The sequence below is a fragment of the Plectropomus leopardus genome, chromosome 24, assembly GCF_008729295.1.
Source record: "Plectropomus leopardus isolate mb chromosome 24, YSFRI_Pleo_2.0, whole genome shotgun sequence".
Lineage (NCBI taxonomy): Eukaryota > Metazoa > Chordata > Actinopteri > Perciformes > Serranidae > Plectropomus > Plectropomus leopardus.
Genome location: NC_056486.1, coordinates 6,871,138 through 6,895,730, shown reverse-complemented (window position 1 = coordinate 6,895,730; position 24,593 = coordinate 6,871,138). Strand labels below are relative to the sequence as shown.

The window sequence follows — 24,593 nt, the reverse complement described above, 5'->3', positions numbered from 1 at the left end:
CCTCCTCAAAAAATTTAATTTGGAGTGCTTCAAGGCTTTTTTTTTTCTTCAATTCTTAGCCCACAAGTTTTCACACCCACAGTCATGATCTATGGCATTTTATGTTATGTATTCACCTTTACAACAGAGATAAAGAGCTCATTGTCTTACTAAGATTTTTCTAAGTCTTCATGTGTTATGTATGAGATGTACCCTTACCTTATTGTAAATCAGCCATATTCATCTTTTCCCGAAATAGAGACTGAAAAAAGGAGAACATATGCAAACTAGTAAGTGGAACCAACAAATATGTTTAATCATGTATAGGTATCTGCTTTAAAGTCCCAACGCAACCTAAATGACTACATTATCTCAAAATAAATGTCAGTTACCCATGACAAGTATCATTGACAAAAACAAAATATCAGTACAACTAATAACAGCACAAATGTCAAATAACACTGTGTACATTGGGAGCTATTTTGCCGTAAACAGCTCCATCAACTTATGAAACCATTTTCACAAGATAACTTTTTTTGTGTGTGTGAGTATTATTACAGATAGAAAAATCCTCTAAATTATGGCACTTGGTAGTAACAGAGTAAAGATAACACCCTTGCAATTACATTAAGTAGAGAAACGCCTTGTTAAACTCAAAATATCAATTACCACAATTGTAAAGGTTATCTACAGAAAAATTGAGTCATGACACAAGTTTGTAGGTATTGCAGCAGCATTTGGTCCTGCTCAAGGGACTACAGGGTGATCTGAAAACAGTGAGACTACAAAGAGTCCTCAGAAACAGAAGGAAAAACAACACCAGGTAGACTTAGAGGTGCAGTCTCTATGTTCTCCCCCTCCACGTGCCTTTTGTGCTCAACCTGACATGTGTGCTCCCCTATCCCGTCAGCCATCCCGCTATGCTTAAACATCTCCACCTCTTCCCTGACTGTAATCTGGCATTTCTCACAGCATGCAGAAAAGAGAAGTCGCTTAATCTGCGGGTTCCTGATGAGATGGAAAGCTGCATTGGCACATGAAGGTATGTTGATTAGTAGCGGTGTCAATATGGAAGTGGTCATCAAGCAGAAGGATGCTTTTCTCTTCTCCGAAGGGATGATAAATAATATGTATGGCAACAGCTGCAGCAATAACATTAAAAAGTGGAATCCCATGGTGCGGTTGGCTTGGTGGTTATTACGCCTAAGAGCCATGCTCACCCTGAGAGCTGCATGATACATGCGCCCATAGCAGTAACAGATGGACAATATGCAAAAAATTGTTATGACAGATGGGGGAACAAATATGAGCATGTCCTCTTCTTGAGAAAATGTGATGTGCTTCTTGATGGTAAAGGCATCGCACAAGAATCCGTTGAGCGGCTGTTGGAAGTCGCACTGAATCTGGCTCAGCACAAACCCTCCATGAAGGCTCGCTGCCCCACTGACCAGCCAAATGAGTCCCATGCTAATGTAAACACTTCGGGTACTGATTTTCCTGAGGTAGTGGATGCCATGACAAATGAAAATGTAGCGCTCCACAGCCATGAGAGCCAAAGTCATTTGGGACGTGAGGAAAAAACAACGTAATATACAGAACTGTGCAACGCACCAGCATCCATAGGTCTGCGTTTGTTTTCGCATTATCGATGATAACACAACCAAAGCAGTTACGAAACTCATCCCAAAACTGCAAGCCGATATATTTTTTAGCAGAATGTACTGCGGCTGCCAAAGCAGCTGCTTAAATCTCACTGTCAGAAGAAAGAGAAATCCATTTGCTGTAGATGAAAAAAGAAGACAGGCAAGAAACGCAAGAAAAAATGCCTGGAAAGTTTTCTCTGACAAAAAAAAGTCCCAAGAAAGACAGACGGACATTTTATCCACATTTCAGTCAGCTGTGGATGCATCGGAGAAAGAGCTGTTTGAGGGATTCAGATGCACAAATTGCATCCTTGAAGACTGAGGATCTTCAGCTATCTGAGTTGGTAGCCTAAACTGTAATTACTGGAGAAGGATGCAGACATGCACCAGTGGTTACCAGCAGACGCAAGGATGCAAAGACAAATGAAGCGGTATCCATTCAATCACACATTTTCAGGTGGACTCTGATGCAGTCAGGATTAAATGTTAATGTATGAGGTTTTATATATCTCCCAATTTAACTTGTTCAAGTAAAAGAAATGTACAAACTGTGAAAAAATTCAACCCATAGGAGAAGACCAAAAGGTCATTCATATTGGCCTTAACGTCAGCTGGCAGCTACATCATAATACTTCTGAGGTAAGCTCGCTGTGCAGCATCAAACTTCAGAGGGCCTTTTTCAGAAAGCTGGTTTAACAATCTTCGAGTCTCACCCTGAATTTTTATTTGTCAACCCCTGAGATGAAAAATGTGTTTAAGAACAGCAAATTAGGGGTTTGTTGAACTCTGATTATGTTCACTCTGAGTTAAGCTTGTATGCGGTGAATGAAAAAAGCCCCATCAATGGAGCTCTGTTAGTACAATTCACTTTGGCAACATATAAATAAAAGGCAGCCTCAATTTCAATTCAGTGGATGAATAATGAAGCTTAATTCATCACCAGTATGCTCCCTTTGTTAGGATGCTCCTGTCGGTGCTTTTCTGCTTGATTTAGTCTCATAAGGTTGCACTTTTTTGAGAACAAGCTTGCTTTGTCCTGAAAAAAAATATTTATTGTGAAGTCCCATGCTGTTTTGTTCCTTGATGACTTTTCTCTGTTTAAATATTTCACAACATACAAAGTGAATAGTACTAGCTGGTCTTACTTAATTACTACTGACTGTTGGAATTTTTTTTTGTCTATTTTTTTTTCTCTTTAAATCTTTTTGGCAATTAAAAAAAATGAAAAAACAACAGGAAATTTGTTTAATGCTTCCTGCATGTGGCCCAGGGTTTATTTTAGTTTGCTGGATCTCAACTCAGTCAGCATGTATGTAATCATGTCTAAATCATATTGAATACAATATTGGAAAATGCTTTACAAATGCACAATATTTTTCTGCTCGTCCTGTATTGAATATGTCTGTTGCCTTTGTATAGGGATGCAACGGGATGAGTTTTTCAGGATAGGATAACCGTCTCAGAAAATATCCTGGTTTTATGGTGTATTAAAGAATGTTTAAGCAATCTCCTTTTGAAAATAACCAATAAGATTCTCTGCCCAATTTCTTTTTTTTCAACACCCTGGATAAGCAAAAGTACACAGTATGATAATCATCAAATTTTAAACCACAGTGTGCCTTTAAACCAGTATAAAGCTGCAATGCTAGCTTTGTATGTTTTTTTCATTTCACTTTGGAATTGAACTTTTAATGTAATACACAGTGAAAACAATAAAAAACAGGTCCATAATTCCATAAATATTTTTTTTTATAAATAAAGGAGATAAGAATTTCCTTTTTCAGAATCTCAAAACTGTTAAAATGTCTTTCACTTAATATTTAACATTGGTATTGTGACTAAAGCTGCCATTTTTCTCTTTTCTTTCATCGAGGTGCTTTACTGTCTGATGACTGTCATTTCTGCCTTGAGTCACTTGTTCATACTGTGAGGAAATGAAACAGTGGACGCACTTAAATGTGGAATTTAACAAAAGGTAATAATCTTAACGTTCAGCTAGTGGTCACTTCAGCAGGGTTTAATGGCACACTGTGTCTGCTGCTGATGGAATCTGAAAATTGGTCAATTTTTCATACTGTAAAGAGGCAGTCGCATTTAAACACTGCTCATCTAAATGGATCACAAGTGAAACCAAGGGATGATTTAGAAAATAAATTACCATAAGGTATTGGTGTTCCATATTATGTCATCCACAATAACACCAGTACAATTTTTAATATCGTAGGAAATATTCCTATTGTGATAATGGCATTATTTAAACTGCTGACATAATAGTCATATACCATTACATCTGGCTGAAAGCAAAATTACAACTGTTTAGATTTGTAATTTTTGGCTTGATTATATTTTGTTGTAATATTTATATTTTTATTCATATTTTAGACAGAATCGGATTCTCACCCAGTTACCATTGTAAGTTAAGTACTGAGAGATCATTTCTGTTCAGTTTTTCATGAATGTTTGAAGGCAAATAACATTTGTTGAAATATATTCAACTTTAATACTTATTGTGTTGCAATTGCATGTTCTTCAAATTAATGAGAAAATATTCTCAGTATTTTTGTCACATCATCAGCAATATAATTATCGCAAAATTACCCTAAAATATTGTGATATTATTTTAAGGCTATATCGCCCACCCCTGTAAGATTTTCATTTTAATCTCACCAAGTCAACACCAGTGTGATTGATATAAATGGGGCATTTCAGTGTGCTCTACACAGTCCCAGCAGCAATTTAGGGCACAGCAGCACAAAGCATTGGATTGCTCCTTCAGGCAAGAAGGCTTGATTGTGGCCTGATTGTGTGGTTTCGAGTATTGTGTCATGTGAGTATTAAGAAAACAGAGACTCTTGTGGCGATGGGGTCTCTGGGGAAAATCAATAACCTAGTGCCTCCTTAAGGCCAGCAGCAAGACTGAAATCATCTTTACATTTAATAGCTATCCACTTACCATTCATCTTGCGCAGAATTTCCATTGAAGAAGTCGTTGTGTGCAAAAGATCTCTCCAGCAGAAACAGCTGTAATAGTTACAAAGTGAATTCATACATTTAGAATGAGCTTTACAAGATACTTAAAGGGTTATTTTGTTGCTGTTTTTTTCAACCAGGACCCTTTTCTCCCATGGTTTTGTTTCTAGATGACCTACGGAGACAACACATTTTAAAATTATTCCAATATTGAGTGAGAGGGTTGCAGACATTAGTGGCAAAACAGGCTGCAATGTAACCACTTGGGCAATGGTGCAATTCACATCCACTTTAAGTGTTTGCTTTTGCTACTGCCTGGCTCAGATTGTTATTGTGTTTGACAACATTATGGAAAGGATAATGACTGAAATTGACCTATTTGTTTCAGTGTAAGATCATTTTTATTTGATAAAAACAGCCCCGAAATCACCATCACCAAACCTACCAGTCTCCATTAGAAATTAACAGTTTTTTAGTGTGTATAGACCCAGAATGTTTTTATATCTAACTGGGTGAATTAAGGATTTATTTCAACCCAACCAGAGTAAGTGATTGTTGGAACAATAGAAAGACAAACCAAGATTTTTGGTGAGTTTTATGTTAACTTTGAATCATATGTGTTTTTTTTTTTTTTAATTTTATATATATTTTTAGGGGATTTTTCCCTGTAATGACAGGACAGCTGTAGATTGACAGGAAAAGTGGGAGAGAGAGGGGGAATTTCATGCAGCAAAGGGCACAAAGCCAGAATCGAACCCGGGCCGCTGCCAAGTCCTCAGCATATAGGGCGCACACTCTACCAAGTAAGCTAGAAGTTACCCCAAATTATGTGTATTTTTTGATGATAAAATTACGTTTTTTTGTTTTTTTTAATGTAGTCTGGCGGGATTGGCGACATTGATTTCTACTTAAACAAAAAGGATGTAACTCCAAAATAAGAAGGTCTGTTCCTGTAAGGATCCTTTCCATGATGTTGTCAGACACTTAAACAATCTGAGCCTGTCAGTGGAAAAAAATAAGCACTTTAAGTGAAGTAAACTGACATTACGTAATTGCCGAGATCACATTGCAACCTATTTTGCTGCTACTGGGTTAAGCCCTCCACCTCAATACTAGACCGATTTAAAAAATTATAGCCTCTATTTGTCACTTCAACAAACAAAACGCAAAAATATGGGAAAATAGTCTCCAGGTTAAAAAATACCAAAGTTAGCCTTTAAACAATGTGATGTAGTATACATTATAGTACACATTTGCAGTCTTGATCTCTCCATTCCTGAATCAACCTGATATAACATTGCTTTTTAATAAGTCATATTTTTAAGTAATGTAGTTTCTCTTAAAGCAGTGCTGCCCTGCATAGGTCAATCTGCAATCCAATATCATAGTAAATCTACAATTTATTTTGTTGCAGCCTTCGTGGTTGTTTTGTCACTCTGTATCAGAAACTTCATAGCACCTGGAAACACAAACCACTACTACACGTTGTCCCACCTAAGCAGCCTCAACTTTCAACAGCGACTGAAATTTATTTGAATTAAATAAAGTCTCGTACATTTCACAACTATAGGGGCCTACATAGTAAGCAAAACAAAGTCTACTCTTTGTCCGTGTGCAGAACTACACCACAGGGTAGTTCAAGACAGTCTGTCATTATGTGATTAAGGGTGAGGGGTACGGCTGGTGGAGAGAGATGAGACTCCTCAAAAAATCGGCTGATGTGGAAAAAAGATGAGGTCTTCAGTTTGTTTGACTCCGGGAAGCATTTTCGTGCTGATTCCTTCCAAAGTTACACATCCATGATTTGAAAAAATGTGAGTCTGCAAAATACTTATCCAAATTATCATGCTTTGAAGGCAGCTTGCTGAAGTTCTTTGTAATGAACACATAGAGACTGGATTCATTATACTTTAGAGATATTGTATGGTAAACTTCTGCTCTTTTGTTCCTCCCTTAAGTCAACATTTAACACTTTGTGATGGAATTTTTCAGTTACTGATATTATCTACTTTGGAAATGTCTCTTGCTGTCTCACTTTTTGAATCCTGTAGCTTCCTGCCCCGCCTCTGTCGCAGACTTAAGACAGCACAGCCTGGGAGTTCTTGATGCCAACCAGGTTGTCTACACTGACAGACCTCCTCATAGCCGATTTACTCAGGTCCTTGTACTTGTCCTCACACAGCCTGGAGATGGCCTAGAGACAAAATCACAAGCACAAAACTGTTACTACCTCACCGACAAAACAAGGAGAGATGCTACAATTTCATCTACAGGGTCAATGCAGCCTTGAACTCAACTCACCTCCAGTTTTTGGGCCCGCTTGTTGCTCAGTGGCTCCAGAGGGAAACTGAGGTTGTTGTCATCAGCCAGTGAGCGCAGGTCAAAGTAATACTTGGCATAGACGCTGGCTGGAACATTGATGTTGAACTGGAGCAGCTCCAGAAAGTGACGCTCCATCTCATTCCTGCAGAGCATGGAATAAAGCAGACAAGCGGTCAGAGAATTCAACATTTATAAAACTACAATTATGCCTCTTTAAAGCAGTCAAGTTGTGTTTCACATCCATGTCTGTCCCGACTCATATGTAGACAGGACACAAGACAATGCTTCAAATATGGTTGTTGCTACATAGAAGCTGCAAATTCTAAGACATGGATACTTCACACACATCTTCAACCCTACAGCACCGATGATCTATACAATCAGCAAAGTTTTAAGGTGGACACCTAAGATTAATGTCACCAATTCTCCCCTTCTGTCCCCGAGTTATGACGTTGAGTAATGTCCCGAAAAGTGCTTTTTCAGATCATTATGATGTCACAGTGAAGCTGACCATTGACCTTTTTGATTTCCAGTGTCATCACTTTATCTTATAGGGCATTTGCATGACAATGTGTCATAATAAGTACATGAATTCTTGAGTTATGGCCAAGAATGTGTTTTGTGAGGTCACAGTGACACTCATACACCATAACTGAATCAGTTTATCCTTGACTCAAGGTGGACGTTTGCGCAAAGTTTGAGGAAATTCACAGATATACACTGACCCACATACAACCTGAAAATACAATGCCTGCAGCCATGGCTGTTTCTGGAGCAGGGGCATAAAAACAAATCCATCTGATCAGACTAAGTTATAACATTAGGCAGCAAGAGGTCACAGACTTGGCTTTTAAACAGTAATTTCATGGATGAAAAGTAACACTCACATGTCCTCCACTGTGATATCTTTGAGGATCTGGCAGTAGTCAACGTTCCACACAGCCTGGTCGTCCCAGACCTTAGAGGCCAGCAGGATGGCACCGAGAACAATCCGCTTCCAGTTACAAGGACAAATGTCCATCTCGGCATATGTCAACAGCCTTTCCAGGTAAACCTAACAGCGCACACAACCATCCCGGCACGTGGGATAAACAGACACATAATAATGACTTAGAAAAGAAAGTATGATTTTTTTTTCTTGACTTACCAGAGTGACGATTGCGCACTCGGCAGTAAGCTGCGCAGAGCTGAAGAGTGTTCGAATGAAGCGGTAGATGAGTTTGTGTTCAGGGTCGATCACAGAGTAGTCATCTGGAACCTTTTCTCGCTGTTGGGCAGACGGTCAACATCAATGCCCGGCAGGCACGGAGCCAACAACAAACATCGCTTTTTCACGCAATGAAACATCACTACTCACCGACAGGGGGTGCTTCTTCTCATCGAATATATCCAGTGAGCGGTTTGAATCTCTGCAGAAGCAGGACATCAACAAGACATTATTTGGTCCATATTTTATCATTTTTCTCGCATTGTACAAAATAACCACCACTTTTCCTCAGGGGTTTAATAGTGTTTTGGTTCTCTCACTTCAGCCTGAAACTATGTGGAATTTCAACTCTATGATCAAAAACAATAAACTAGACATCTGATCCAAACATCCACTGATATGCAAACTGTTTATAATAACCATCATTAATAAATCTGCTGTTATTCTACTGTAAAAAAATAAATAAACAAATAAATAATAACATAATAATTGTTATGTTGATAAGTAATGCTATAATTACTGCTGCACACATTAAAACATGTTTTATTTCTACAATAAGTATTTAATAATTGGTTTGAAAACTGTTTTAAAATGTTATTTGGATGGCTATTATAAAGTTGCAATTAATAATTATAATACTTTGTTAAATACTTAATAAATACTGCGTCGTGCATCTACAGTTATTGCCACTTAATAACGGCCACACAAAAAAATGGTTACAGATGCACTACATAGTGTTCATTAATTATTTAAAAAGGTATGATCATTGATCATTAGTTACTTTATAAAAGCCATCTAAATGTTTAGCTTTTAAAGCAATTATGAAACATTAAAAAAAAAAACTTTAATTAGAAAAAAAATGTTATAATGTGCGCAACAATAAACTACTAAAAATGATAAATTACAGCATTATTTATAATGAGTATAAATTCTTTATTATCATTTCATAGTTTGTTAACAGTAAAATAACTTATGAGCTTAATTAATTACCAATTTGTGATTAATTAATGATGGTAATTATAAAAAAGTTACCAGATTTATATCCTGGTAACTTTTTTTCAGTTACAAAATGTGACATTATTTGGTCTCTTTAAGCTGTACCAATGACCAAATTGATCTATCTATCAATCTATCAGTCTATCTATCTATCATCTATCTATCCATCTTATCAAAATTTACAAACTAGAAATAGTTTAAAAAACGCAGCAGCAAAGCAGTAGTTTGTACATTTGAAATAAAGGTCCTTTTTAAAATGAAATCTATCCATCTATCTGATGGAGTTTTATGAACCCAAATGGTATAACAGCACCTGTAAGAGGTGAAATCTACAACAATATTTCAAACTTTTCCTACCTGTTTTTTATGTGATAGTATATGGCCAATGCGACGCTGGAACAAAGAGAAACCAAAATAGACAAACAGTGAACCACTGCAACTGTGATTTCATTCTTGGTCATGTCTTCCTTCATCTGCAGTTTTGCAGGCTGGTATTTAGATCATGTCTGCAGATTTTTTTTTTTAATCGCAAATTTGGTTTTGCACCTCTATGTAAAACCATAGGACAGTGCTAACCTTAGCTTGTAGCAGATTAGTTTAAATGAAAATATTTAAAGCAGAGAAGAAAAAAATGTCTTAACTTTTCCCTTGTCACATGACCACGAGCCGCTGAAGAAAAAATAGCACACCCATACACCAAAACTACTCCTGTGAAGATATTTAGAGTCAGAGGTAAGCTGCTCACCATTTGATCGTGCTCTTGAGGTTGGGCTGGCTGACTGTGCTGTCATCGATGAATATTGTTGAGCAGGAACTGTACTTTTTTGTCAGGAGCCCTGGGGACATCTGCTGAAGAGGAGACAATGGTGTTTACAACAAAAGAGTGGCACAAAAGTTTAAGAAACATGCACACGCATGGTTGGATACCAATTTAAATCATCAAGGTTTTAAAGCACAAATCCCAATGTAAAGGAATTATTCAAAATGATCATTTATATCAATTACTTACCACATGTTACTTTATATTTGGCAAGAACACTGTTGCATGCCTCTAAGATGAAGAATTCAAAAAAGCATACATTCTTGTTGAATTGAAGAAAAAATTTAACAGCAAAAGGATATCAAAATATCCATTTACTAACTCTCAAATTCATCTCGAATTTCTGCCTTTTTTGGGACACTCACAGTCATGTGACTTGGGATGTCAACAATTAAGCCTAATCTGTCTTTAGCTTTAATCGAATATTTTTGACTGGTTATGTATGTCGGTCCACAGGGTTTTCCACATGCTCATGTTCTATGTGAAACATCTGTAGCCGTGTATTAATTGAATTTTTTGGAGCTGGACCGTAATAGGAGCGCTATTAACTCATTGAGTGCCATTGACGTATATATACGTCAAAGTGTGTTTTCGGTGGCTGGCACAAGGGGGCGCTCTCACGCTCCCTGTGTGTAATTTTGGGGCTGCTGGGATTCGTAGTTGTAGTACAAAAGACAAAACATGAAGTGGAGTAGCCGGGATCAGAGAGCAGAGCGATCTGTACAGAGGTGATCCGAAACTACAGCAACGAAGCTACATCAATTCAATACCCCCCCCCGCTCTACTTACTTTGCATATTTACACATTTGCAATACAATTTTCAGATGTCTTTTATGTCATTGAAGGCAAAATTATAACATTCAAATCACTGTTTTGCTTGACAGACTTTCACAAAAATGCATTTTTCTCAGCTCTCTAGAAAAAAAAAGTGGTCTTTTTGATGAAACTAGCCTCTATTCAACTTCAGATAAATCAAGAATAGTACAAGGTGCAAACAAACGTTTTGTTCCACGACGAAAAAGAGAGTTTCTTCTTTCATTTGAGCTATTCGGTGTTTTCAGAGTCTTTGTACAAAATATTCTGTGGGTCTTGAAAGATGACTCAAAATGGCCAGAAAAGCTGGCACAAGCCACTTTCCATTATATATTAGTGCTGGCACTCAATGTATTTTGACTTTGCTGTCCTTAATATGATTGTTGCTGCCATAAACTGTATAAAAAACAGAGGTTTGAATGTGCTGCAGAAAATGTCTGGCCTATCAACATTTCCTGTTTTGAAAATCCGGCCAAATGGAATTTTTAATTGAACAGACCTGCTTTAAAGGACTCTCTGTAATGCTGTCACTTACATGATTCATGTAGTTGCTTTTTCTCTTTTCACGCACTGAAATAAGGAGAGAAAAAGACAGTGAGTTTAGGAGATTCGAAGAAAGGCAAAAAAATAAATAAAATAAAATGATCACATCCTAAAAAGGGGAACACTGACCGTCCGTCTGCGACTTGTTGAGGAAGAGGGTGCTGGCTCGGGGGTGGTCCGATGGGTTGGCCTCTTGGGCCAGTTCTGTAATATGCAAGGTAAAGTTTAAATGCAGTACACTAACATGGGTTTACACCACGATTTTGGTAAATTTTTAGGACGATAGGACATTTCTTGGATTTGAGGACATTTCTAGGACTTTTGGACATTTGTAATACGTGATAGTTGTATTTGTCTGCTTGCATTTATTATTGTAACAATGTTTATGCTGCCCTCTTTGCCAGGTCACTCTTGGAAAAAAGATTTAAATCTCAATGAGTCTTTCACCTGGTTCAACAAAGGATTTCTATATTTCTTTGATTTTTAGGATTTTAGTATGTTTCTAGGACTTTGGGACATTTCTAGGATTTTAATTTAAGGACATTTCTAGGACTTCAGGACATTTCTATGATTTTTGGACATCAGGGGCTTTGCTAGGACCTCTGTCAGGAGGCGCAGGGATCCTCGACTGGCACTTTTTTTGCTAAATAAGATCTGTTTTGTACCTATTTTATGCACTCGGGCACCTTCCATACACTTAGAGCACATAAGCAATTCCCATTGTGAATCACTTCATTTTTGTTGTGAATTAGAAAATGACTTGGGAAATAAGATCTGTTTTGTACCTATTTTATGCACTCGGGCACCTTCCATACACTTAGAGNCTACTATGTTGGGGGCCAGATTTGTCCTGAGTGCTTACAGTTGATTATCACTGGTCTACACAGATTCATCATTAAAAAAACAATCAAATAATCATCACCCACCATCAGGGAGCTCCCTGTCGCTGATGTGCTGCAGGTAGGTCCCAGTGTCTTCGCTCACATCCTCGGTGGTGGTGATGGGACACTCCTCCAGCTCCACTTCTCTCCTGTGGATCTTGGGACTCTCTCCAGGAGAGATGCAGCAGGACACCGAACCTCCCATGGTTTACCTACAACAGTCCTGCTACTGGTTCCCATACAACTCAGGAGGGCACGCCTGCCAATCTAAGTGACAACACTGGGCCACAGGGGGTCTGCAAAGTTTAATCTAAATTTTCTAATAAATATAAATAAATATGACACTGGGATCTTCTTTCAAATAAAACCTAAATTTAAACCTTTAAAAATGTTGAGTATAGTATTTGAGGGCCCTGCTTAGCCTGTGTGTTTGGCTGCAAAGTGAGAAACCTTACTTCAGAGGAGAAAGGGATCTATGTCCTGACAGCCAACTGGGCGTCTGCGGTATGTGCGGGACATATTCAGGGCGTGTGCGCAGCATAGCACCGGTGCCCTTTAATAATAATTACATGCGTGGACTGAATACTTTTGTAAGGTTAATGACTAATGTCAAGTCATTTTACGGAATAGACGCTAACGATACAAAGTCAGCTCCTCTAGCTTCCTCCATGGCTAGCCGGCTAACGCTAGCTTCCGCACCTCAATCCATTCCTGGCTCCTCAGCAGCATGGATCAATCCATTTTCACTGCGGTCTCTGTCTCAACTGGACGCTTTTCAGCGGGTCTAACGTACAAATTCTCCGACTGGAAACAACTAAAGAGACAACTAAGAAGGCGGAAAGGTGGCGAGTGTAGGAATTTTTAAAAGATAGCCAACGTTAGCTTTCATCTCGTCGCATTTGGAGGATACACGTCTGGGACGTTAAATCCACCGAAGCAGTGAAGTTCAGGGGTAACGTCCGGTTACTGATTTTTCAAAGTAAAAGCCGGCATCGTGTGTGACGTTATGGAAGAGACCGTAATAAAATGTAAATGTTAAGTAACACTCCATATCTACATCAATAAAACATTTTTATATCCATTAAGAATTGTTTAAAAATTAATAACTTTACAGAATACAATGTTATTATTGCTATTATTTTTACTTGTATTGGTGGTCTCTGGTGCTATCTATCTATCTATCTATCTATCTATCTATCTATCTATCTATCTATTTATGACCAAGAAATAACAGGAAATTAATAAAAAGTTAGAAGAAAATTAAAAAGAAAGTGCTAAAAATATTTTTAACATAACATAATTTTAAATACATGACTAAGAGAATAATACATATAGTTTTCTGGATATTTCCCCCTGTTTTTGATCATATATGGTCATATTCCCCAGATAATTTTCAGATAATATCCTACAATCTTTTCCTATTTTTTGTTATTTATTTTTTGCAGTTTATGGGGCATTTCTTGTTGCTCATTATATTTTTTTTTTCCTCTTGTGATATTGAAAGAAATCAAATTATGTTAAGTTTCTGACATTTGCTCATGAAAGGTGTCTGAATGCAACACAAGAAAACAAATGTCAATCCAAATGTTAAAGGGTTAAACAATGGACAAATCTGTATTTTTTGTTTGTTCGTCTAATGTTTGTTGTAGCCTATATACTGTATATTCTGTCTGTATTATGGCTCACGTATCCTAGGACTAGGGATGAAAATCAGCTTTGGGCTATATCTCAGTATTTCATATATCACAAATTATTGAAATTTTTGTCTATAATATGTAGTTGCTGTCCAATAAAAATTAAAAAAAAAAAAAAAAAACTCTTTGAGAGTTAAGAGCTTTTATTTTGAATGCAGGCACGCAGACAGAACGGAAACAGTATTGCTGCTGTGTAGTGTTCGCTTTACAGCAGGCCCCGCCCCCTCCTTTATGTACCAAACTCAGCCGTTGAGAAAACCTTGCGGACACGCCCATCATGAAATCGCGTGTTCTCATTGGTCAAATTTAGTCAAACTGTTATATGATTGGCTGAAATTGCTCACTAATGTGTCGAGATTGGGCTGACAACGTTGATTAGTCCTTTATACTAAAATGTTTGATAAAATAACATATACGTAGTTCCGAAATTATATGGTAAGAAATGTTTTCAATTTTTTCAAGGAAATGTAAACGATGGAATGAATTAAAAGGAGATACTTACCTCCAGAAGATGGCAGTAACTAATCAGTGGGTCAGCCAGCGAAGAAGAAGAATCGCAGTGCGCATGCGTATTCGGTAAACTATCGTCACACACTGTAGTCACTGTAGTTCCTATTGATTTTTTCAGCATGGCTCTTGTTCCCTATGTGGAAAATGCATTACCTGCGCTTTCCAAACTCCACAATTCAACAGCGCAGTTTCGATTTGCCAACCACGACCTCCGTCTGGCTCAGGACTGGAAGCAGCTCGGGGTAGCAGCAGTGGTGTGGGATGCAGTAAGTGACCCATTACTAGCAACGTTACTATTACTCGTCTGTTCATGTAATTACATGCATGTTGTTTTCCAGGCTGTTGTCATGTGTATGTACCTGGAGATGGGGAAGGTGGCGTTAAAGGGGAAGAGGGCCGTTGAACTGGGAGCGGGCACTGGGCTGGTGGGTATTGTGGCAGCCCTACTGGGTGAGTTCAAACTCCAATTATAAGACGTTTGATGAAACATGCATAAATATGAATACTATTTAAGTAAGTAACAGGAATAGTATCTGAATTTTAACAAGCTTGGTCAAATTCATATCAGAAAATTCAGTTTTTTTTATATGAATTTGTGAAAATTGAAAAAAAAAACCGCATACACATTTGTCTTTTGAAATTGCAAATCAAAATGGTAATATTTGAATTTAAGGCTGAATTCATAAAATATACATTTTCAACAGAAAATATCTCAATGCTCTGAATTCATTGGTGTTTAAATATCAATAAGAAGTATTAAGTGGCTTTTAAAACTCAAATACTTTTATTTGTGCCAATACTATACTGGCCTTTATCACTGAGCATCACATTCTTCACCTTTCTAGGTGCTAAAGTGACCATCACTGACAGAGAGCCTGCCCTGGACTTCCTCTCCACCAACGTGAAGGCCAACCTGCCCTCAGACTCCCTGGGATCAGCGGTTGTGTCTGAGCTGACATGGGGCGAGGGCCTTGAACGTTACCCAGCTGGGAGTTTTGATCTGGTACTGGGAGCAGACATAGTTTACCTGGAGGACACGTTTGTGCCGCTCCTGCAGACTCTGGAGCACCTGTGTTCGGACACTACTGTGGTGTTACTGGCCTGTAAGATCCGCTACAAGCGAGATACAAACTTTTTGAGCATGCTGAAGCAGCGTTTCACAGTTGAAGAGGTTTACTACGAGAAACAAAGAGACATTCATGTATATAAATCGTGGAAACTGCCACCACGTGATGATCTGTAACAACTGTTTACTTTCACTGGCTGCCTTCTTTTTTTGTCATAATTCGCTGTTTTTTTGCATAAGAATCAAATAAAATGTTTAATATCATCAAAGATTACCAGAAACACATTTATTAACAGCTGCCAAAAATGTAATATTTGAATAGCTCTAACATAATGCACTGTATTATACAAGTTGGTGCTGACATTTAGAAATTGTGAATACAAAATTAATGAAAAGCAACATAAAAAAAGCATACTATGTCATAACTATACATAATACCTAAAGTAACAACAACATGGCATTCCATTAACATGAAAATATCAGTTTTGTTCACGGTGAAGTCTTTTTGACTTGGTTGCACTCTGTAATGCTTCTGCAGGGTGCAATCGAGTTGGTGAAATTTGACGCAACAGATATGTCGAATCAAATGGATGATGACGCCTTGATAATTAATAAGCAACGAAACACTCGTGAACACGGTGGTTATTTACTAGTTAGCGGTGTTACCTGCAAGTTAAATCTTAGAGGCACCTTGCAACTTTTGGATTTGTCTGTTTAGGTGCGTGAAATTTTCCTGTGAAATATGGTTGGATTGTGTAAGCGAGAAAAGTGCGCATGCCACTTTGTAATCCCATGAAGCAAATTTGAATTTCTCTTCAATTATACAATAACCATAATTCCATTGATGGGCCATACATCGACAAAAAATTGTGTCGAATTACAGAGACAAAGTATTCAGAGTTTCCCACAAACTCATTTATTTTTGTCGGCCCGCCACAATTAAAAACATCTCATTCTGCTGCGTCTAAAAGTTTGCATTCACTCGCATCAACCTGATCAACTCTGAACGCACCACCAGATCAATTATCCACCTTCCGAGTCACAAACTACTGCTGAAGAATAAAAGAACTCATGGAGAGCTCCGCCTGCGCTGCATTCACAGACCCACAAAAACCTAAGAATTTAGAGAGGGGACAGAATGATGCTGATGAAGTTTTCAGTCATTAGCTACTGCGACAAACACACTCTAATTCTGTGGGAAACACTGAGTATTTCTTTCAATAGAAAAACAAATAAGGCTCATTATTTTTGTTTTTAAATATAAAAATAATCCAGGAATTTAAAAAATGGATTAAAAAAACCATGATGCAAAACAATTAATTTTTCAATACATAATTACATACATATATACTGGTGCATGAGCTGCATCTCATTTGTAATTCATCCTGCTTTTCCAAACGTTTTTGTGAACACTGATAGAAACCAAAAACAATGAGCCTTTAGCAATATGACCGGGAACATGCATGAGAGAGAGAGATTTTGACTCTTCGCCATGTATCTTAAAGCTGCATAAACCATGAAAACAATTGTACAACCCAACGTGATTTAGCTTTTTTGTTCATGTCATATCAAGGCAAAATAAAGTAAAAAAAAAAAAAAAAGTCAATGGCATTATGCAAGCAGATAATCCAATACATAATAAAACAAAACAGCTAAAAGATAAAATGTCCATGACAGCCCATCTACAGTTCAAAGCATTAGTAAGTAACAGATGTTAATGCAAGAGTTACGATTACAAACGTTGCACACAAAGTAATCTCTCCAAATGATCCAAGTGTCTTGGGGAGATTAAACTGTTGTAAAAAGTTCCGTTCGTGTTGTTGATGGTAATCGAGCAGTTCCCCGTTGCTGGTGATGTCGCCCAGTTTGTCCAGGCACCAGTGACTGGAATGCTTCCCTTTGGTGGCGTCAAAAAAAAGAACAGCCTCACCATCTGCTCTCACTTCACCACGAGACCCTGTGCAGCTCCTCCACATCCGTTCTGAATCACCTTTTATGGGAAACTGATGGGAACTGATTTCAAATCGCTGAAGTGGCAGGGGGTGTGTTTTTTCTATTCCACGTGAGTCACTTTACAGATTTATTTCAGCAGTTTTTTTAAAAAGAAAGCAAAAGAGTAGAAAAGGGAGAAGTGGCATCCAGATGCATGGCTCTGTGCTGAGTCTCTGTACATGGGGACAGACAGGCACCTGACGAGCCCCTGGCAGGCAATCGGTGACGTTTCTACTCAGATTTGTGGCAGTACAAGTCTTTGAGGGCTTTGAGTTCCTCGATGAGGGTTTTGTTCTGGTTCTCCAGCACGGCCACACGGTTCTCCAAACACTTGACGTACTCCTTTTTCTTCCTGCGGCACTCACGGGCTGCCTCCCTGTGTGACAGTATGACCATGTGTGAGAATCTGGCTGTGAATAAGGCATCTTAGTACACTGTAGCCCTGTCCTAATATCTGCACCACGCCCTGAGGTCTTCCTCAAGGTGCAACTTGTGTGGTGTTTAGGAAATGTGCAGCTGTAAGTGTTCAAGGGCTGAAGCGATTTAAGAGCAGGACTGGGACAGGTACATACATGTCGCTTACCTACGCTACTTCAGTTTGGACCAAGGAGACAAAATATGGCACTGGCCAAAATCAAACTGCTCGCAGTACTGCTGCTAAAATTAGTCAGAAATCACCACCAGACGATTATCTGGAGAATTAGGAACCACAGCAGAAGTCTGGCCTCTAAACCGGATCCAAAACTGATGCTGATGCCCGACCAACAGGTAAATTAACTGTATAATAATATCGGAATAATATATATTACTTTGAGGATATATAGAACTTCATTTTACATTTCACTTGTAAAATTAAACAGGCGATGTGTGTCTCTAATACTAGCTGTTATGTGACACAATCGTTTTTACTCCTACTAGAGCAATTTTACTGTTAAAGAGGCCCTATTATGCTCATTTTCTGGATCAAATTTGTATTTTGGGGGTCTACTAGAATAGGTTCACATGCTTTAATGTTCAAAAAACACATCATGTGTCTCATGCTACCCTTTGCTGCAGCACCTCTATCTGAAACAGTCTGTCTGACCTTATGTCCCGCCTCCAGAGAGGCCCAGTCTGCTCTGATTGGTCAGCTGGCTGTTCGTACTGTTTTAGTTACAGAAGTAAACAGTGAAATTCAAACGAGCTGTTTCAGGCAGCTTAGGAGCAAAGCCAAACGGAGAGAGCTCCCTTTGGCTTGGACTTTATTTCTTAGGAGACCTTTTACAAAAATGATACACAAAACAATAAAGACAATCGAAAAACCCCAAAAGCATAATAGGTCCCCTTTGACATAATTCATACTGTAACTGATTTTTGGCTAGAATAAATGGTGATATAACCTAAACCGGTGTAGGTCCTCAGGTACAACTGCCCTGCCTGTTGTAGATGTGTTCCTGCTCCAACGCACCTAATTCAAATGATCAGCTCGTTATCAAGCTCTGCTGAAGTCTGATAACAAGTCATTCATTTCAATCACATCTACAATCTTTCTCGACTGCTTAGTTTGAAACATCACGACATCAGCAGAGTGTGGTCTGATGCACACCTGCAGAGGAGGTGCAATGAGGCGCTGGAGGGCTGATATGAACGTCCCTGGAGAGCAAAACTAGAGAACTGGGACATTACTGGTATTCTTGGTTATAGCAACACTACTGCATCAACAAAAAGTACACACCAGTTGCCCTTAAGGACTGTTTGGTACATTTTACATGCTTTCATTCTTTTTTTTTCTTTTTTTTTTTTTTATAATTTTGCTGCTTCATCAAAAAGCTGTAATCTTTTTTCTTTTAAGTCTACTTTGCATGTAGTATATTGAAAATAATTATTTTTTCCCCATCTAAAAACATAGTGGCATCATGGGGAAAAAAAGACATTTAAAAATTCTGAAAATTAATGCATTTTTGATATTTGAAATTAGGACTCATGTTGGTTAAAAATAATAAACTCAGTGAAAGTAGAAAATCATATTTATGAATAATATTTTTTATAGCCTGGTTTTGAAAAGCACATTTTGTGTGCAGAGCATGTGAGTATTTGACACTGCACAAAAAAATATTTATAAACAGTATACAATATATCCCAGACTATAATAATAAAAGAAAATCTACTTAGCATGTAGTATATTATACACATTTTTTTTTCTTTTTTCCATCTAAAAACATAGTGGCATCATGACAATAACCTGACATTTAAAGGGTAAAAAATTCAAAAAAATTATGAATATTTGATATTTATGATTAGGAGTTATGTTTATAAGCTTGATTGTGAAAAGAGAATTTTCAGCACAGAGCGATACGCGTGTGTGTAATATTAAAGCAGGCCCTCACGGTTAGTCACCCTCATAATACACGTACCTGTTTTTCATAAGTCGGACCTCCCTTTTGCGTGTGACCTCCTCAGTGCCTCCTCCTGTCCCCAAAGCAGGCGAGGTCGCCATGACCACCCCAGGAGTGATGGCGCTGGTGGGAGCTGTGCGGATCTGATAGGCCTGGACATCACCGGAGGCAGCTGACATACAAAGACAAAGACACACAGTAAAGACAAATTCCCATGATCCACTCTGATGGACTTTTTCCTTGATGTGGGATTACTTCCCCACCTTGCACAACCACTTGGTTGCTGGGCACGAGGATCTGCTGCCCGTCGCTTGTCTGGGCGTACTGCAGGATGGTGGCACCAGGCTGGGCTGCAGCAGCGTTGGCCATGGTCAGTGTCTGCAGGCCCTGAACTCCATCTGTGCCGTTATTGGCCAGCTGGATGGCCCCACCCTGGGTGATGGCAACTGCAGAGGAACATTGTCGTGTGTTAGTCTTAACTGAGTCTAAGTGATAAACACCAAATCCAGCCCACAGGACATGGAAATCAATTTGTTTCATGCAGGAAAAGTGCATGCATGCATGTAGGGGAAACACATGCACAATTATCTCGCCATCTCTACTTCAAGCAGCCAAATTTGAGTCACTCTGTCTGCGACTGAAAAGGCAGGGTTGATTAGGAGAGACCAGGAGCAACTCTAACAATTTTTTGCTTTGATGTCATTACTCAAAAAGCTCTTGACATTTTCTATGTAGGTAACTTGTATCAGGTTTCTACTTTTTAATACATCATTTGATTTTATATTAAGAGTCATAATATTTAGTGAAAGATTAGATCTCAAATGTTACATCCGCCCCAACATGCAGGAGTGATTGTAACAGCATATGAGGTATAGGAAGCATTAAAAAACATATAGAAAAAAAACCAATTCGACATTTACAGCTTTAAAAAAAGAAAGAAAAAAGTGTCTAAAGATCTTCTCGTGTCAGTGAACAAGCTAAATATCCTCCAGCGGGTGCAAAATAAAGCCACACACTTCACCACCTCTGCTGGAAAAAATCCCAGGAGAAACACTGAATCCATCCATCCAATAACAGTTTCCTTTACTGAACATGTGTCGCATTACTGATTACATACTTTTTTATAGTATACAGCTCACACTGTGAACAGCAGCAATGCCTATCTCATTTTTGTCTCATTTTGTTATACTGACTTAAAGTGGAAAATCCCTCTGTGCAGTGTAGCATCACTCTCATGTTTCCCATCAACATGAGCTTTCATATGTGTCTGAGACAAACTTTGTTGCATGTCAGACAGTTTCTGATTCCAGGTAAAACAAAAAAAAAAAAAAAACAGCTGTTATTTCTAGTCTGTCGATAAGAAAATAATTAATAAGATTTGCTTCATTTACAAGCCACAAAAACAAGAGTGGCTCTATTGGAATCTGCTAGCCACAGCAGCAGATGGACAAAACAGTTAATTTCCAACCCTGTACACACGTGATTATCAAGACTTTGTTTCCAGCTGCCTCTGAATTCAGTTTGCCTCAGTACAGACACACATTTATTGCACATAGCAAAAAAAGAAACAATCCTGCATGTTTCAACACCAAACAGCAGCTTCTGTATGACAGTATCACAAAGTACTCACTGTACTGGCCACTGCTGGTCTGATAGATGGGAGTGGGCATGGTGACTGTGGTGATGGCAGGGGCCGAGTCATCCTCTGACTTCTCCTCCTCAATTCGAGGCACTGCGGGAGCATCTGATGATAAATCATTCAGAATCTTCCTGTAGAGGAGAACAATCACAAAGAAATCTCAGTATACTTACCCCCCATTTTAAAAAACAACCTGTCATAAATAAACCAGCATTCAAACTAACACAAGTCATGCAGATAAAAAGGCAATCACAATGATACATTTATGGGACAAATGTTTGTACTGGACTGAAGAGCTCTTCATCAACGACATGCAAATGTGGTGAAGTGTCATACAAACCTATAAGAAGGTCTTCTGGACAGGATCTCTCTCCTCTTTTGACAATCTGTCACACTGTCTACAGACTCCTGAGAGTCCTCGCTCTCAGCAACAGTTGAAATCTGCAAAAATTATTATAATCTAATTTAAACGGCTGATGCAACAAAGAAAAAAACTGAATTAAATACCATAACGTCAATTAAAAGGAATTGTTTTGTTACAAATAAATATTAATGATGGTTATAAACACTGTATTAAAGCAATAACAAATACAAGATTTTTTTTCTCCTCTCACCTGTACAGTTTGGACTTGTGGGGACTGAATGACGGAGGGCTGAGCAGCTTGGATCACACCGTGCACTTGGACTGTCTGACCATTGGGTAACTGCACTAAGGTGACTGTGGGACTACTGGATGTCACCTGGCCGGCTGCTATGGACGCCTGCAAACATGACAACCCACAATCATACACTTGTTGTATTTATCTAGCTCTATATCAAAAAACTGCCTCTGTTTTTGACCCTTGCCTCGAATAAGGAGAAACTCCCCTAACAACGTCTTCTGCCCATGTATTCACTAATCTTCTTTCCAGACAGTGATTGTGTACCTTATATTGTAACCAGGGTCCCAAATTAACACTTGCCACTCAAAAAATGTCAGTAAATTTAGTCTTTGGCAGGATTATGAAGACCACCTGCTACTCTAGGTGGTAGAAAAAGATGAACTTCATATACGTGCTGGAGAAAGCTGCAGTTTGCTGTCAGTAATCTCAAATCATCTGCTAGATTTGCAGTGCTGTGACGAATTGTGCCTGTGCATAATACGCCAGGCATCAAACAGGGTGTCAGCCAACACGCCAAGATTGTTTTGGACCGTGAATGTGACATGTACATCTTGAGTGATGATAAAATTACCTGGCCCAGAGTGATCTGCTGCACCTCAGACTCCGAGACAGCCGTTTCACCACTTTGCTGTGTGTCTGCAGCAGCCTCCATTATCATTTAGAATCTGCAAAAACACAATGAAACAGTGTGTTAGAATTTGCATCATCATGATTAAAACAGGAATGTGCAGCACAAACAGTGAGAAAGCCTATAATTAACAGGAGAGGTTTTTTTTAAATTGTAAAACCAAACATAGACAAGTAATCACGTAAAAGGTACAGAACTGATTAAAAAAACGGTCTACAAATAGTAAAACTGAAAATAAAAGTACATGAGAAAATAAAAAAGTAAATTAAAAAAAAGAAATAACACAAAATAAAACAAAAATTTATAAAGTAAAGATAAACAGGGGCACAGATATACAAACTACAATACTATAAAGGTACGCTCAGAGGAGTCAAGGAAGAAAGTTGCATAATTTTCCAAAAGCTTTACACTGTTATGTTATTAATTAAGCTGAATTACTTGTGGATAGTTTTCAGTTCCAGGAGAAAAGATGCAAACTTAGGAGGTGATTTGTTTGTGAATTTAAAATTTAACGTTAAGAATAACAACATTCATTTGATATTCAAGAGCATTATTATGTGGATTATCATAATGACGGATGATATCTATAAGGTTGACGACAGACTAAGTTGGAGGCTTCAAATAAGTGAGGATCCAGATCTGTCCAAAATCTTAACGCACAGCAAACACTCGGGAGGTAGTGCTTGTTGATGTTGTAAAGGAGGGTGTGGCGTAGCTTAACATGCTAGTACACAATTGCTTTGCAGTACATCGTAAACGGGTGTCCGTGCAGAAACAGGATGGCTTTCTGATCACTTTAATCACATAAAAGCATGCAGCACTTGTGATATACAACACTCAACATAAAATATCATGCACCATTTTAACAAGGCTTGCATGTCCCCATAACCGCCAAATGCTAAAGCTAGCTTCTTCGCTAGCTAAGGAGCACAACTTACAGTTAGCATGTAGCTACCAGCATGAGCTTCATTGATTCTGTTAGCATGCTAACAAGCTAGCTCAAAGGAATGCACTATATGCTAGCACATTTAGCAGCCGTTGATTTCACATTTTTAAGGCTTTATTGCAACTTATTTTCTATGTTGACAGTTTGTGTCCCAGTGTGGTGCTTTGCTGTAAGGGTTAAAAATATAAGAATGCATTGACTAGCTAATAATATTAGTTGCTAGCTTCCAGACTGTATGGAGGGAAATGTCTGCATGCATTGTATACCAGTTATGTTTGCAACTAGGGCACCCCACTTTCACTAACGCTTTAGTTCAACTTTTAAGTTTAATGCTGTTAACATGAATTAACCTTCCATGTCAAATTGCTTCTGCAACTTATTTCTAGATCGTTTAAGAAAAGAATTAGCATTCAAGCCCACTCCCATATTAATACCTATGTCTCAGTTGTGTTGCGAGCCAGCGAGCCTTGCAGAGACTGACTCATTTTGAGAGCCTCTGCAACACCGCCGCCATGATCTCTTTGTTGGCTTTGTGCGGATATTAGGCGCAAATAACTTCTCTGGGCAGCCATCTATCTGTTTAGCAAACATCGGATGCGTATCCTCTTACCAACACAGACTCGCTTCGTCACTCCCGGGTCTACGGAGCTCCACTTTTATTCAGACCGACACGTAAGAGACCGCGTCAGGCTACACCTCCGTCGCGTCACCGAGAACAACAACACGGAGAGGAGGACGAGGGAGACGACGACAGCGAAAATCAGCCTTATCGACAGGACCCGAGTGCGCACGGAGAAGGCCGGAAAGTCGCGAAGGTTTCCGAAGTAACGATGGAAAACCGCGGAGAGAGCCGAGGAAAGCTTGATTTCATCGAACTTATCTGAGCATGCGCCAAGTTGTATAACCG

The 24,593-nt window shown here is 38.6% G+C and overlaps 3 protein-coding genes across 6 annotated transcripts in view; 1 reads left to right on the top strand and 2 right to left on the bottom strand.

The window, feature by feature from the left end:
- LOC121962733 (cyclin-Y-like protein 1) overlaps positions 1–13,100 on the bottom strand; it is a 29,920-nt gene extending 16,820 nt beyond the window's left edge. Inside the window, exons 1-12 of one of the 3 annotated variants that reach the window (XR_006107159.1) lie at positions 12,220–13,100; positions 11,423–11,497; positions 11,286–11,320; positions 9,863–9,966; positions 9,475–9,510; positions 8,272–8,323; positions 8,062–8,181; positions 7,802–7,968; positions 6,894–7,056; positions 6,628–6,786; positions 4,576–4,643; positions 199–241 (exon numbers count right to left, since the gene is read on the bottom strand). Coding sequence is in view for 2 of the 3 variants with exons in the window: in XM_042513016.1 (XP_042368950.1) it covers positions 6,670–6,786; positions 6,894–7,056; positions 7,802–7,968; positions 8,062–8,181; positions 8,272–8,323; positions 9,475–9,510; positions 9,863–9,966; positions 11,286–11,320; positions 11,423–11,497; positions 12,220–12,379 (1,029 nt within the window). In the remaining variant the exon portion in view is untranslated. Of the gene's footprint in view, positions 1–198; positions 242–4,575; positions 4,644–6,077; positions 6,787–6,893; positions 7,057–7,801; positions 7,969–8,061; positions 8,182–8,271; positions 8,324–9,474; positions 9,511–9,862; positions 9,967–11,285; positions 11,321–11,422; positions 11,498–12,219 lie in introns of those variants that run through there. The other 2 variants (XM_042513016.1, XM_042513017.1) reach the window with 2 other exon arrangements.
- A 1,346-nt stretch (positions 13,101–14,446) lies between these two features.
- mettl21a (methyltransferase 21A, HSPA lysine) lies at positions 14,447–16,256 on the top strand. The gene is made up of 3 exons (XM_042513029.1): positions 14,447–14,644; positions 14,717–14,828; positions 15,224–16,256. The coding sequence occupies exons 1-3, from the start codon at positions 14,498–14,500 to the stop codon at positions 15,619–15,621; spliced, it is 657 nt and encodes a 218-aa protein (XP_042368963.1). The 5' UTR covers positions 14,447–14,497; the 3' UTR covers positions 15,622–16,256.
- A 466-nt stretch (positions 16,257–16,722) lies between these two features.
- On the bottom strand, positions 16,723–24,397 carry LOC121962741 (cyclic AMP-responsive element-binding protein 1-like). 2 transcript variants are annotated; one of them, XM_042513027.1, is made up of 8 exons: positions 24,297–24,397; positions 22,684–22,777; positions 22,065–22,211; positions 21,791–21,891; positions 21,442–21,581; positions 20,075–20,257; positions 19,830–19,983; positions 16,723–17,812 (listed from the first exon to the last, which is right to left on the bottom strand). In XM_042513027.1, exons 2-8 carry the CDS (start codon positions 22,768–22,770, stop codon positions 17,668–17,670), a joined length of 957 nt encoding a protein of 318 aa, XP_042368961.1. In that variant the 5' UTR covers positions 22,771–22,777; positions 24,297–24,397; the 3' UTR covers positions 16,723–17,667. The 2 variants fall into 2 exon arrangements, with proteins under 2 accessions (XP_042368961.1, XP_042368962.1); XM_042513028.1 differs by lacking the exon at positions 24,297–24,397 and adding an exon at positions 24,121–24,137.
- Between the last annotated feature and the right edge of the window lie 196 nt (positions 24,398–24,593).

Bases quoted from the DNA above. Each gene is read 5' to 3' on its own strand.
- LOC121962741 (XM_042513027.1), bottom strand. From the start codon at position 22,770: ATGATAATGGAGGCTGCTGCAGACACACAGCAAAGTGGTGAAACGGCT. The intron at 21,582-21,790 runs GTTTGTATGACA...TCTCCTCTACAG, and splicing joins TCCAGAAGACCTTCTTATAG to GAAGATTCTGAATGATTTAT. The intron at 17,813-19,829 runs GTACGTGTATTA...ACTGTCACACAG, and splicing joins GTCCGACTTATGAAAAACAG to GGAGGCAGCCCGTGAGTGCC.
- mettl21a (XM_042513029.1), top strand. From the start codon at position 14,498: ATGGCTCTTGTTCCCTATGTGGAAAATGCATTACCTGCGCTTTCCAAA. The intron at 14,645-14,716 runs GTAAGTGACCCA...GTTGTTTTCCAG, and splicing joins CAGCAGTGGTGTGGGATGCA to GCTGTTGTCATGTGTATGTA. The intron at 14,829-15,223 runs GTGAGTTCAAAC...TCACCTTTCTAG, and splicing joins TATTGTGGCAGCCCTACTGG to GTGCTAAAGTGACCATCACT.